Source organism: Cyprinodon tularosa, unplaced genomic scaffold (assembly GCF_016077235.1).
Source record: "Cyprinodon tularosa strain WSP-4 unplaced genomic scaffold, ASM1607723v1 ctg477, whole genome shotgun sequence".
In the NCBI taxonomy this organism is placed as follows: domain Eukaryota; kingdom Metazoa; phylum Chordata; class Actinopteri; order Cyprinodontiformes; family Cyprinodontidae; genus Cyprinodon; species Cyprinodon tularosa.
Genome location: NW_024039204.1, coordinates 311338 through 325025, shown reverse-complemented (window position 1 = coordinate 325025; position 13688 = coordinate 311338). Strand labels below are relative to the sequence as shown.

Sequence of the window (13688 nt, the reverse complement as noted above, 5' to 3'; positions counted from 1 at the left end):
AGCCGCCTGACTGATGCTGTGCTCTGCTCAGCCGCTGCAGATAACACACAGATATCCTCATGTAAGACTGGACCACGTCAACGCTTGGTGACATGTTACCCAGGACATCCTGACCGCACTCTCTCCAAGCTGCTCCGCTCCTCTCTCCGTCTTTGTGTGTGATTGTGTGTGTTGTTGGGGGGTTGAGGAGGGGCCACCCATCTCTCCCCAAGCATCAGACCACACAACTCAGCTCTTAGACCTGTCAAACACAGCTGGGACATCTCTCCCCACCTACCCCACCTCTCCTCCCCCTTGCTGCTCCCCAGACTCCAGCAGGAAGCTTTGATACAGCGTTGGTGAACAGCAAACGGGGGGAGATTTCCATTTTTATCTGCTTCGAAGACTCCGGGAGCCTCCCTCCTTCCCATCATCCCCCAACTGACTCTCATCAGCATAAAAAGACTGAATGCCATGTCCTTCCTTCATTGTTCATGCTTCAGATGACGCATAATTGATATAGACATGATTAGGGTGGAGGAAAGAGGAAACATTTTAAGACTGCTTTCTCCTCTTCTCTTGTTGCTTTTGAGGTGCTAGTGCAGCACAAAACAAAACAAAACGACAAACCCCTGACTTTTTCTTCTTTTTTTTTTTTTTTCCAGCGCCAGCTGTCACACAAAGCGAGAGTCTGTCCTGAGCAATAAATGTCACCTAAACGTATAGTCAAGAGCTACTGTCAGCTCCCGAACTTTAACTGGCAGAACACAGGGCGAGGCAGCTGCTCAAAATAAATGTTTTGATATTTGGGAGTGTTTTAGGGTGCCTTGTCACATGATGGCTGCTGTTAGAGGCTGTTTTGTTTGCACCTTTTGCTGTGTAGACAATAAAAGGCGCGCCTGTAAACTTTACAGTGTTTTCTCATCTCTGCTGCTGGTTGAGACATCACTTCCATAGCTCCAGGAGTCCTGCTGCCTCTGCACTCACAGGTTGTAACTCAAACAGACTTAAGTGAGCTCACACCCTGCAATCTACAGGAATCCGCTTCTTATTTACACACCCACCCCACACAATGCGTAATTTTTGCACAGAAATGACACAGCGGTGACACCGGCGAAGAAACAAAACACAGTTTGATGGAGTTGAGATGATGAACTCAGACCCACATGCAAGTTATTAAACACTTAGGTTGATAATTGCCTGTGTCTCCTGATGCATGCCTCTTAACAGATGATAGATTACGCTGAATGCTGCGTTTAAAGACGCTGAGGTAGCACATGCGCATTCAGAACTGGATGACAACCTGTCTTATTTGCCATATTTATGATGGAAGCTGTCATGCATCTTAGTTAAAGGTTAGACAAGCAGCACTCCCAGGGGTGGTAAAAATAAGTGACTTTTAAACAGAGAGATGAAAAGTTTGCACAAAATATAATTGCTTTTCAGAAGAAATCTGTGTCACCATAATGAATAAACTGTAGCAATGGAAACTCTTATTTCCTGAATGGTTAAAACGCTCACAAGTTCTTAGCCTGAACCTCTTACAAGAAGGGATTACTAATTAAAAATAGAATACAGCCACTTTCTTACTAACTGGAAAAACAATTTTAAAATGTGTAAAAGCCCTGAATGACTGTATCTTTATTTATTTCAAGATATACTTCTATAACTTTATAAAGTCTTACTCTATAATACCCTATCACGTACAAAATATCAAATGTTTATCATCTTCCATAAAACTCATATTCTATCACACACCCTGTGCTACTATTGTGCATTTTGAGCAATATTTCATTGGTGTAAGAAGAAAGGATGTCATCATGCTCCATTATTTTCATTATTTATAAGGCGATGTCTTTAGTTTTGTATAATATATATTAACGGTTGCTCTCAAATACTGTGTACCACACAGTTCCCACAGCTAAAGATATAGATCAAATATCAGGCTGTCAGGATCAGGCAATAATAATACAATCGGGTACGCTAGAGAACTCAAACCAAAGGCTTGAATAATCTGGCACTGATGACTGGGAGCAAGCAGTTTAAATAGAGACCGGAGCAGGTGACACAGATAAACGGTGATGAAAAACTGGGTGGAGCTAGACAGTTGAATGAAATGAGTATACAAGCCAGTCATCAGCACCAAGATCATCACAGTAATTATTTTATATCCTTAAAGTCGCAGGAAATCTTATTAAACATGTATATAAATGTACTCTTTATCAGACGATATTGTCCCAAAATTTAGAAAATCTCTATTTAAAAAAAATCCAGTCTTAAAATCTGTCCAGGCCAGTTAGTTATACGTATGCCTGTACACCTAAATTCGGCCAATCATATATCAACGGTCATTTGTCAATCAAATTTTGTCCGTCATAGCATGATTCATATGTCGCAGCTAATATACGCAATATACGCAAAGGTTGGAATAAGAAATAAGAGTCATTTACTTTACCATTGAGTTAAGTCCCAGTGTTTACGGGGATAGACGTCTGTGTCTTCGGCAGGTGTAGAGCTAACAGAACTGGCAGCGTTGCGAGGCAAGGGCTCAAACATGTACGGCTGTAAGCCTTCTACACCAAAAGAAGCTTCTGATGCCATGGCGTCCACAACATCTTCCCCGCTTTCCTCCTCTAAATAAAAAATCTATGACGGAGGAGACTCATCCGCGACCTCCGACACAAAACTCTCCTCTTGCATGTTTTCGCTGTCCATAGTATTCCTTGACAGTGTCGTTGCTAAGTGCTACTTGTTCCCAATGTAATTTCCCATTGGGAACATATTAGCACTAAGTTGCTAACTGGTTAGCAAGATGCTTCTGAGAAACAATCAAAATGCTTGTGAACCTTCCGCCACAACAATCCCGCCCCCTTGATAAGCGACCAATCATATTAATTTTATTCAGTCGCGTAAAGTCGGGAACAACTCAGGAGAATTCGGAAATGCAACGGTTGGAACAGCCGCTTCCCTACGACTTTAAACATAAAAGCATTCTATACAAATATAATAAGTATTTTGCTAAGATGATAGATGCAAAAAATATTTTTTTAATTATACGCCAATTCTAAAAGCAGAATTAAAAAAGAACAATTAAATCACTATTATTATAATCTGGATAGTGACAACACAGCACTGCTCAATCGATCAAGTGAAAATTAAAAAATTATGGCTCTCTGCCAAATCAAGAAAAGTAATCATCAAATGCTTTATCATTGGAGGAGCTGCACAGAGCTACAACTTAGGTGGGTGAATTGTTTGATTGTAAGAAAGCCATAAAAAGTATAATTTCCAAACAAGCCATGTAGGGGACACAGCAAACATGTGCAGCAAGGACTCAATTCTGAGTAGACCAAAACTGACAAGTTGACCTTTATGCAAAATATTGTGAATAAAGTTTCACCACACATCTCTCACAGCATCCCTAGATTGTGGTGTCGGGGGCATTATGTTGTCAGGAGCAACGGGAAGCTGGATGAAGCTAAACGCTGGTCCTCACTAAATAATAATAAAAAAGCCTTAAAAGCTGCTGGGATGGATGATCACAATCCAGCAGGATAAAACACGTAAACATACAACCAGAGCTACCATGAAAGGAATGTTTCATCAGAATGGTTCAGACTAACTCATACTTTGTAAAACTTGATAAGTTAAACTCAAATTATTTGAGGAAACCGATTGTCTTAAACTAACTAAATCTTTTAATTCAAGTTAAATAGAAAAAAACAAGTATCCTTCGATAGAAAACTTTGAATTAATTTGATTGTATGATCTGGTAAACTGTAAAGTGCCTTGAGATAACATGTGTTGTAAATTGGTGCTATATAAATAAACTGAACTGAATTGATTTGAAATTTCGTTTTGTATACACTCTATGTACAATATGACAATAAAGTTTGTCTAAATCTAACAAGTCACAGCTTTGTGTGTTTCTTTAATCTCCTTTCCTGTTCCTATTAAACCTTTAAGATTCTTTTCTGTCATATTTTGTTTTAATCTCATTCTTTCTTCATCACGTTTTCTACAATGCAATAATATATGTTCTTCATTTTCTGTTATTTGACCTTCTAGACATGAGTTTTACTTTTGCCCATAGGCAAATCTGCTGGGGTGGCATAGGGTGGCAAATGCCACCCTAAATGACAGCCTTGCCACCCCAGCTGCCACCCCAGTTGGCGGTAGGGGTGGTGAGGCTTATAAATTATGGATCATTTGAGAATTACGACTGCTAATTTCCAATGTCGACTGCAGTGAATGCAGCACGAGATGACGCGAGAGCGATTGAGACTGATTGTTTTGAAAACCGAATGGGGCAAAGTGAGGGAGCCAGGGATCATGGGGAGAGGAGAAACGGGATGAAACAGGTAAAAATTGATTAACTATCTATCGAGAAATGAAATCATAATGAAAGCACAATGTTGCTAGCATAGCTGCAATGCTGATTTTGAGATGATAAAAATCAGGTTGCAGAACGTTATTTCTCTATCTATGACGTTAGTTAGGCCTGACGTCTAAGGCTCAGAAAGACATATTTGCGGTCAACTATGAAAGTTTGGTTGTACTCAAATCAAAACGCACAAAGGCATTGGATCTAAATAAAGAAACATGGAAATCACTGCATTCAGCTGTTATAGTCATGTTAACTTTATGTTATGCTCTCTGGTGAGCCTTTACAGGGCTGTTACATTTTTGTTTTGGCAGCTGAGAAAATCTGATATTTCCTTTAATAAAACCAAAAGTGTTAAAAGTTAAAAATGTGATACTGGTGTAAATCCTGCTTAATATGAAGCAGTGTTGTTGTTTCTTTTTTTGTATATATAATATGAAACTATCCAGAAATGACCCGTATGAACCTACTCACAAGCAAAATGTATTTTTAGGTTGCTTCTTTTCAGATTTGTGGAGATTTTGATGTAACATACAGAACCCGCCTTTTTGTTGATTTGTTGATACAGCAGTATGGAGGACCAACTCTGCCATATTTAAAAATAAATACAGAAATAAATAAATGCTTAATAAATAAATAAGCATACAATTAATTGCCACCAAAAATACAAACAACAAATAAATGTAAGTAGAAATTAAACTATACAGCTAGTCATAAAGGTATATAACTCTTTCAATTGGCTTCTATATTTCTTTGCCTTTTTAATATTTACCTTATTTATTTTTTTGTCATTTATTATCTTTAACTTCATTTTTTAATTAGTTATACTTTTAAGTATTTATTTATGTGCATGTTATCATATTTTTGTCTGTTTTATTCTTCCTTTGTATTTTTTTTTACCCTAGTTATTTCTTCGCCGCTATTTCTTTCTGCCTGCCCTTTTAACATTTCTGCCTGCCATTATAATATAATTTCTAATTACATTTATTTGTTGATTGTATTTTTGGTGGCAATTAATTGTATGCTTATTTATTTATTGAGCATTTATTTATTTCTGTATTTATTTTTAAATATGGCGGAGTTAGTCCTCGATATACAGCTCTATTTACAGCATATTTACATGCATGAAATGTCCCTTTCATGTTGCCTTAACTGCTGTATGTCAAGTTACTGAGGAACAAATGGGGTAAATCTGTGTTCAGAGTAAACATTACATAGATGTCCAGTACCTTGTTCGGGTGCCTTGACCCATTTATTTCTACTGTGTAGTAATGCTCACTTTAGTACAGCTCAGTCCATAGATCTATGATGGGTAAGTTTTTCTTTCTATAGTTTCTTCTTGTGCAAATGCTGCAAAGCTGCCTCTCTGACAGTCAGTCTCGCACATCTGCGACTCAGCACCTGTGTCTTACCTTAATACCTTTCCTGTCATAAGGCCCCTCTAGAAGTAGTGTTATAATTCTTCTATCTCCTATTAAGTGAGATCACATTGTACGATGTATTATTAATATGAACTGTTTCACATAAAACCAAACTATGATAACTGTGGTTAAATTCAGTGTAAACAAATGCCATATGTTGCCACTCCTAAAAGATTCCTGCCCCCCTCTTGCCACCCCATAAATATTTTTCTAGATCCGCCCCTGCTTTTGCCTAATATGTATTTTTTTTGGTTTGACCCAGTACGATTAAATCTTAATCGATTTATAATCCCCTCCTTTCTTCATTATTTTATTTCATTCCAACCCTTGGGATTTATATATTTATATATACTTTTCATCCTGTTTCTCTGCATCCGGTCTATTCTGCCATTACTGTATATCACAGTTAATTAGTCAAACAGTAACCTCACTCATGCTGTTGCAGTGCTAGCTACTGCCACAAACAACTAATCAGCCAACTGGGTCTTATGGCAAAATCTGTACAAGTACTTCCTGATTAAAATTAGGTTGTTCCTTATTTGGTTATTTAAGTTATGTTTAATGAATACACAAATAATTCAGAGTAATTTAAAGAATTAAGACAAACTTATTGGAAAAACAAGAAGATTTTACACCAACTTAACACATTTGAGTTAGACGGGTTACTAGTTAGTCATTTAAGGCAGCGGTCCCCAACCACCGGGCCGCGGACCAGTACAGGTCCGTGTGTCATTTGATACCGGGCCGCACAGAAAAAACAAAAAAACAAAACAAAAATTATATATATATATATATATATATTTATCGACGATCAGAGTCTGAGTGATGTTTTATTTTGAAAAATATAAAAAATTGCGGTATTCTCTCCCAGTTACATCAGTAGGTGCATCTGTGCCTCTTGACACAGGTTAATTCAGTTCAAGACTCATCCTATCTATAACGTCCTATCTTTGTGAAGCAGGATTTTCTGCGGTTACAGCGACCAAAACAAAGCCACGGAGCACATTGGACATCAGGAGCACACTTAGTCTGTCATTGTCTCCGATTACACCACGATGGGACCGGCTTATTGTTTTATTTTTATGCTGTTTGTATTTGATTTTATGCCAGTCGTATCATTTTACTTGATCGTATTTACCCCCCCGCCCGGCCGGTCAGCGCAGTGGTGGGGTTGGGTAAATACGATCAAGTAAAAAACGGTCCGACGCCGCACCCCCCACCCCCGGTCCGTGAAAATATTGTCTGACATGTAGCGGTCCTTGGTGCAAAAAAGGTTGGGGACCGCTGATTTAAGGTACTCCGTTAAATCAATACATTTTAAAAATGTAGGTTTACAGTTTAATTATATGTATTTTAGCTGAAAGTAGATGTTGACATACACCCTTCATCCAATCTGATATGAATGGGTAAGTTGTTCAAAGCTGGTAGGGACATGCTACATAACACTTTACATTTTCTAAAGTATCAGTTTGATTGGACTAAATAGAAATAGTCACTTTTTAAATAAAACACAACTTATTAATCCTGTTAAAAATCTACTGTTGACTTGTTTTTTTATATGCTTTGAAGTTAGGGAAAATATTGACCTTTTTTGTGGTTATTTTAATGACATTCTGTTGTAAAAAAAATAATTTAAAAATTCTCTAAACAAATTCTTAAGCTACTAGGACTGGTATTTGTTAGTTTAATATTTTCAAAGACAACTGTTTATTCATTTTTAGTTACTATTAAGGGCCTTTGTAGAGGGTCCAAAGAGCCACTTAAACTCAGAAGCTGTAGTTACAGAGAATTCAATTCAATTCAATTTTAAATCAGTTTATATTTATAGTGCCAATTCCCAACACATGTCATCTCAAGGCACTTTACAGAGACAATTCAACCAGATCATAGAATCAAACTGATTCAATGTTTTCTATCCATGGAAAACCAGTTGATTGTATCAACTCATTGACTCAAATGCCATCCCTTACCCCAAGCATGCTTGTAGCGACAGTGGAGAGGAAAAACTCCTTTTTAACAGGAAGAAACCTCCAGCAGAACCAGGCTCAGTGTGAGCTGCCATCTGTTGAGGCTGACTGGGGTTCAAGGAGACAGAAGCAGAGATACAGAAAGAAGCAGAGATACAAAAGGCAACTTTCAGCCAGCTCCACAAGAGGCCCCGTCCAGTTTCCTCCTGTCCTAGACAAAATTTACCAGGGGGGTGTGGCCAAGGTTTTAATGGAGGCACATATCAAAGGAATAACAAAAAACAAACAAACAAACAAACAAAAAAATTTTATTTTATTTTTGTTACATTTTTTAAGACGTTTCGTATCCAATGAACTTTTTGGAATGACTATGACCTGCATAACTGAGAATCTTCATCAACAACAAACAGAACGCATAATTTAGCATATTACCGAGCAACAAAACAAAGGTTCCAGATGATCTAGCAGATAAAACTGAGATGCTATCATAGGATGACACACAGTCATTTCTGAATAATTGTTAAATTAAATGTATTTTGGAGGATTTTCATAAGTTTTTTTTAGGAGAGCCACCCTCTCTACTTTAAAAAAATGCGCCTGTGAGAGCGTGCCTGGGCCCATTTCTCCTTGTGCACACTCTGGTATCATGTAGGTTTATCCTCTTAAAACCTAGACCGTAGACCTTAAAGCTGAAGTCTGTAAGTTTTTAAAAATAACTTTTTTGTCATATTGGCTAAAACTGTCCCTATGCCCAGACAGCAGTACATGTGATATGTAACCTGTGAAAAAAACTGCTTCAATTGGTACCGCCTACTGCCTGTATTTCAATCCAAGGGCGTAGGTTTGATTTGAACTTTGGTAGGGACACTATTGGTCAGGTGTCATTGGTGCTATGCAATATGTGTGCCCTTTTTTATGCTCGATGTGAGCATCCGTACTGATAAGAGGAATTCATTGTTAAAAGAGAAAAGCAACATTTTGCTCCATTAATAAAAATGTTATAAGCTCTACACTCATTAGATGCTGTTTATCAATGTTTGAAGTATCACCGGCTCTGAAGAATGTGGAATTAGGACTGTTTTCCACTTTGAAAACTGTTTCATTTGAACGACTAAGAGAGAAGCTAAATACAGTATTTTCTTTTGAAGATATAGAATTATGCAGAGTTAAAACCCACTCTAATATTTGTACCTACTTTTCTCTCTCTGTATCAAGCAAAATAATACATTCATTAAAATATTAACTTCACTATAAAAGTTGAACATCTAGGCTGTAGTTACTCTGTGTAGCCAATTTCATGTATTTCATCTGGGGCTGAAAAAATGAATTATATTAATTGATTATTTCAATAATGGTCAACTAATTTAGTACGTGATTCATCATTAACTGGAGTATAGAGACTTTAAAACATATAGTAATATAAATGTAAAATGTGCCTTTCCCCGACAGAGCAACCCACTTAGATCAGTTATTTTATCAAAATTGTAAAAATAAAAACAAAAAAATGAAAACAGTAACAGCAACTAAATATCGGTAAAAAGGAAACCCTCACATTTTCTTTTTTAGTTGGCTGTGGCTAAGAATCAGAAATATTGATGGCTCACAGCCTTTATTTGCCCATTTTTCCAGCAGTCTTCAGAACTCCTGGCTGACTCAGAATATTTCGTTTTATAAAAGAAAAAAAAAAAAGGTTTTTGTTTTTTAGTGTACATGATATTCATTTTTTTTTTTATTGGGACTAGTTTTGTAGCCTAATATTAATTGTAGTAACCGCTGCATTCTAGTGTGAATAAATTTTCAATGTTTTGCTCTAAGCACACGCAGACTAGAAAACAGCCAATCAGAGAGAGAGAAGGCGGAACCTAAGGCAGAACAACCAATGAGAGTGGAGTTAAACAGCGCAGCACAGTTCCATGCGCTGCTACATGAAAGGGACAGGAGAGACCAGGCAGAGGAGCTGCGAGAGAAAAAGAAGCCACTGCTACAACAACTACTGCTGTAAATTATAAACATGTTGCTCACATTCAATTATTGGTCGGGACAATTAGGTCGGTTCAAAATTTAGGTAGGGACATGTCCCTATGGTCCCTATGCAAACCTACGCCCATGTTTCAATCTGGAAAGAATAATTCGGGACGAGTCAAAACAACCAATCACAGCCAGAGGAGCGTCTGATGGAGTGTCAATCACAGCTCACACACGCTGAATACCGCCCCCCCCCCCCCCCCCCTTCTGGTTGCATGCGGTAGCCGCGCAGATGCTGTGAGAGGGGGGGAGCTTGGAGGTGGGGCATGAGTGAAGCAGAGAGGGTGGGGGAGTGGAGTCAAACCTGTTTTTCTTCAAATTTTCAGTCGAAGTCTGCTCTCTCCTCAATGTTACAGACTGCAGCTTTAAGTGGCGGTAATAACCCAGAATGCATAAAATTCCACAGGTAAAAATTTTACCAGCAGGTGGAGCCATTGCGCGCAGCTCAAAGGTAATGCCAAAAGTTCAAAGCCCCACAGCTCTGGAACTGTTATAGCTAGAGGTCTGAAATTGCCTGCATTTGTGGTTGACATGATGTAGAACAAATATAATGCAATAGAATCTGCTTTATCTTAAGAATGGCTTTGTTACTGCTGTTTAAAAAAAGACCTATCATTTCCGACAATAAAAAAACAACAAATTTGAGTCATGTTTGAACTGATGCAGGTTGGTCTGTGTTCTACTGTGTTCAGAAACTAGAGGTTGTTAGCTTTCAAATAAAGTGTTGCGCATGTAATTTGGGCTTACAGTCCCTAAGTTATTTGCTTTTCCATTTGGGTATGCAAAATAAGCGAGGATGACCCAAAATGAGGTGGATGTTAAAAGGTTAAGAGGAATTTTTCACACCATCACATCTGCAAAGAGAAGTCCTAGTCCACAATTGTGTAGGGGGCCTACCAGGTGTCAGTGACTGGGCCCTTAAGCAACTGCAGTCTCATTGGCCGCTCACTAGAACCGCCCATGCCAACTTTTAACAGGCAGTCGGATAAAATAAATAAATGAATCAACACATAAGCCAGCGCATTAGGAGAGTATTTCAGGAATGTTTCAGGCACTAAAATAACATCCAGCTGCTCCAAAAGGTAACAGGATCGCATTTGATCCCGCAGCTCTTCCAGCGGTTAATAAATCTCCATAAACGCTTCCGTGGCGCATCCTCCCACCCCACCCTGAGACCCCTCCCTCCCTTCCTTCCTCCCTCTCTCTCTTCCTCACCTCCTTCCTTCAGAGGGGCGGACGGTGGGATGAGGAGAGAAGTTTGCCTTCGGCGCGTTTCGCTCAACATTAAACCGTATTTCATTTTAGGGGGGGGACAGCAACAAGAGGAGCCTTCGAGGGATTGCTGAGAGGAGTATCCGACAGCGGAGACACCGACACAGCTGACCCCCTTTATTTACTCCTTTGATTTCATTTAAAGATTAACCATTAATGTCGCCGAACTAAAGGGAAGAGACTCGGGTCCAAGTCGGAGGGCTTTTAATTTAATTTGTGGAGGAATAATAAGAAAAAAAGGACAAAACGAAAGAAAAAGAGGAGCAGCTTTCGAGTGAAGGAAAAAAAAAGTAGATACTGACTCATAATGAATAACAACAAAATAGAGAAGGAAAACGAGCAGAGTGAGTTCAGCAACCATGAAGAGGAGGTATGTATTTGCAGATCAATCTACCTGGACGCTCAGGTGTTGCTGATTTTAACGGGTTCAAGCACGCGCTCCACTTTTAAAAGCTTTTAATCTGAAATCCTGCGCTGCTTTACTTCTTTTGTTGAAGTTTTATCACACCTCCTGCATGCTTCACTGTCAAAGCTGTATTAAAAACAAGGATTTGACGTGACCATATATATATTTTTTTGTCTTGTTGTGACTTATTTTTTTTTCCATTATCAGACTCCTTTGAGCAAAATGCTTTTTTTTTATTTACTTTAAAATTTTGAAATATATTGTCTCCACACCTGAACCTTCCCAAAATACAATTTTCGTCCGTAATCATTAAAACTTAAAATTTTTGTTTTCAATATATATTTTCCTCTTATGTTATTTTGTTTATTACAGGGGCGGAGCTAAATGGGGGCCATGGCCACCCTTAGCCAATCATTGGCCCCCATCTGTGGGCACCCCTACCATTTTTTCCCCTCTAATACAGATGGTGGCAACAGCAATACTCTAAAGTGGGATATTCAAAACATAAATTTTTTGTTTGTGGTTAATTATACACATCAATATACTAACATCAAAGATGATAAATACAGAATTCATGATCTTTTCAACTAGATTTTGTGTTTTATGGGTTAAAGAGAAAAAAGTCTTCAGTGAAAAAGATAAATACCAATTTTAATAAAAACCTATCAAATAATCAATTTATGTAGATATTACTGCTTGTAAATATCAATTATATGCAGAATGTTTATTGATACAGGTAGGTAAGTGATTAAAATGATGATTGATTTACACCCCAGGACTCAAAACTGAGTTTTATCCACTATACCTTTTATCTAGAAATTACGGAGGTTTAAATATATGCGTCTATTTCTTAGCAAAGGCTGTAGGGATGTAAAGTTAGTCTTTATTTAGAATATATGGATGTGTTGCTTGTTAATTTTTTCTGTTGGAGCAGTCTTATTTTATTATATATACATTAGTATTTCATTTTCTACTAAAATTAACTTGGCCTGTAGTTTCTGTGATGTTGCTGCCCATGTATGGTAGGGAAAAATGTAGCAGCAAGCGTTACCTTCATCCTAACTCTTAGATATTCTCATACGTCTGTGTTTGTTTGGATGTGAAGTTGGACAGCTCCTCCTGAATAGTCTGTCTACAGTTTCTTTCTTCATCACCAAATCCCTCACATTTTTGTTACTTTTATTTTCCTACCCTAATGGAAAAACTGTGACCTTGTCTGCATAAATATTTGCAATGATAAGAATTTCAGAGAAAAAGAAAAAAAAAAGGCTGAAAGTTTAGAGTGTTAATGTAACGTAACTCTAAACTGAACTATAAAAAGAGATTCTGAGCCAAAGTGAAACAGTTTTCACTGAAGCGCAGAGGAGTGGTTGAAGTTCAAACAACTGCTGCTGCAACATGTAGGCAATAACTCTTTGTTGCATTACAGCTAACCTTCTCCATCCGAACATAGCAGACCCATTTGTTAGAGAAAAAAAGTGATAATATAGTCCCTTTAATAGATAAGATAATGGTGTAGATTCTGTAAACACAGCACTATCTGGCTTAAAATGACCTCTGATGAGGTCTGGTGTGTGTGTCTCTGCTTTGACAAAGATATGTTTTAATTCAAAGGACAGAGACTTGTTATTTTAGAGCTCGGCCCATCCGCAGAGGAGGGATACAAGAAAAGGTGTAACAGACTATGTCAGATATTTCTCTTGGAGTAAATCGGATTAAGACCCATCACTTTGTAACTAAATAGCCAAACATGCCTGGACTAATGTGATGCCATATATGGTCCGGAGCTAGGAGGGGGGGTTACTATGGATGCAGGGAGTTTATATTGCTTTGCTTCGGTGAGGTACAGGATAAGACTGAGTTCTTTGAAGCTGAAAAGTCAGTTTTGAACCATCCCTGACCTCCAGAGGTGGATTATTTGACAGGCTGTCCATGGTTCTGTCTGTCTAAGTTCAAGTTATAAAAATAATCTAATAGTAAGGGATAATTTACTACTGATGTCATGTCACAGCATTTTAGCAAACACACAGGTTCATTTACCTTTAGTAAGATTCAATCCAAGCGGATCCAGTTCAGTTTTTATGAATTCAAATAAATGTCTAAATAGTCAATTAACTATTTTGACATCTGCTAACAAGTTTGTCTTGTATTAATCTGTACCGGTCTTTTTTATAATCATATTTCTTTTTCAGTTTCATATGCATGATAGTTGTGTACATTAGATTGTTTTATGA

General features: G+C 37.9%; 1 protein-coding gene across 2 annotated transcripts in view; it reads left to right on the top strand.

Annotated features, from left to right (window-relative positions):
• The first annotated feature begins 10990 nt into the window (after positions 1–10990).
• LOC119794372 (RNA-binding protein with multiple splicing-like) overlaps positions 10991–13688 on the top strand; it is a 63383-nt gene continuing 60685 nt past the window's right edge. For both annotated transcript variants that reach the window (XM_038301897.1, XM_038301896.1), the window contains exon 1: positions 10991–11418. In XM_038301897.1, the coding sequence (XP_038157825.1) occupies positions 11356–11418 (63 nt within the window). In that variant the 5' untranslated portion in view covers positions 10991–11355. The remainder of the gene's footprint in view (positions 11419–13688) is intronic.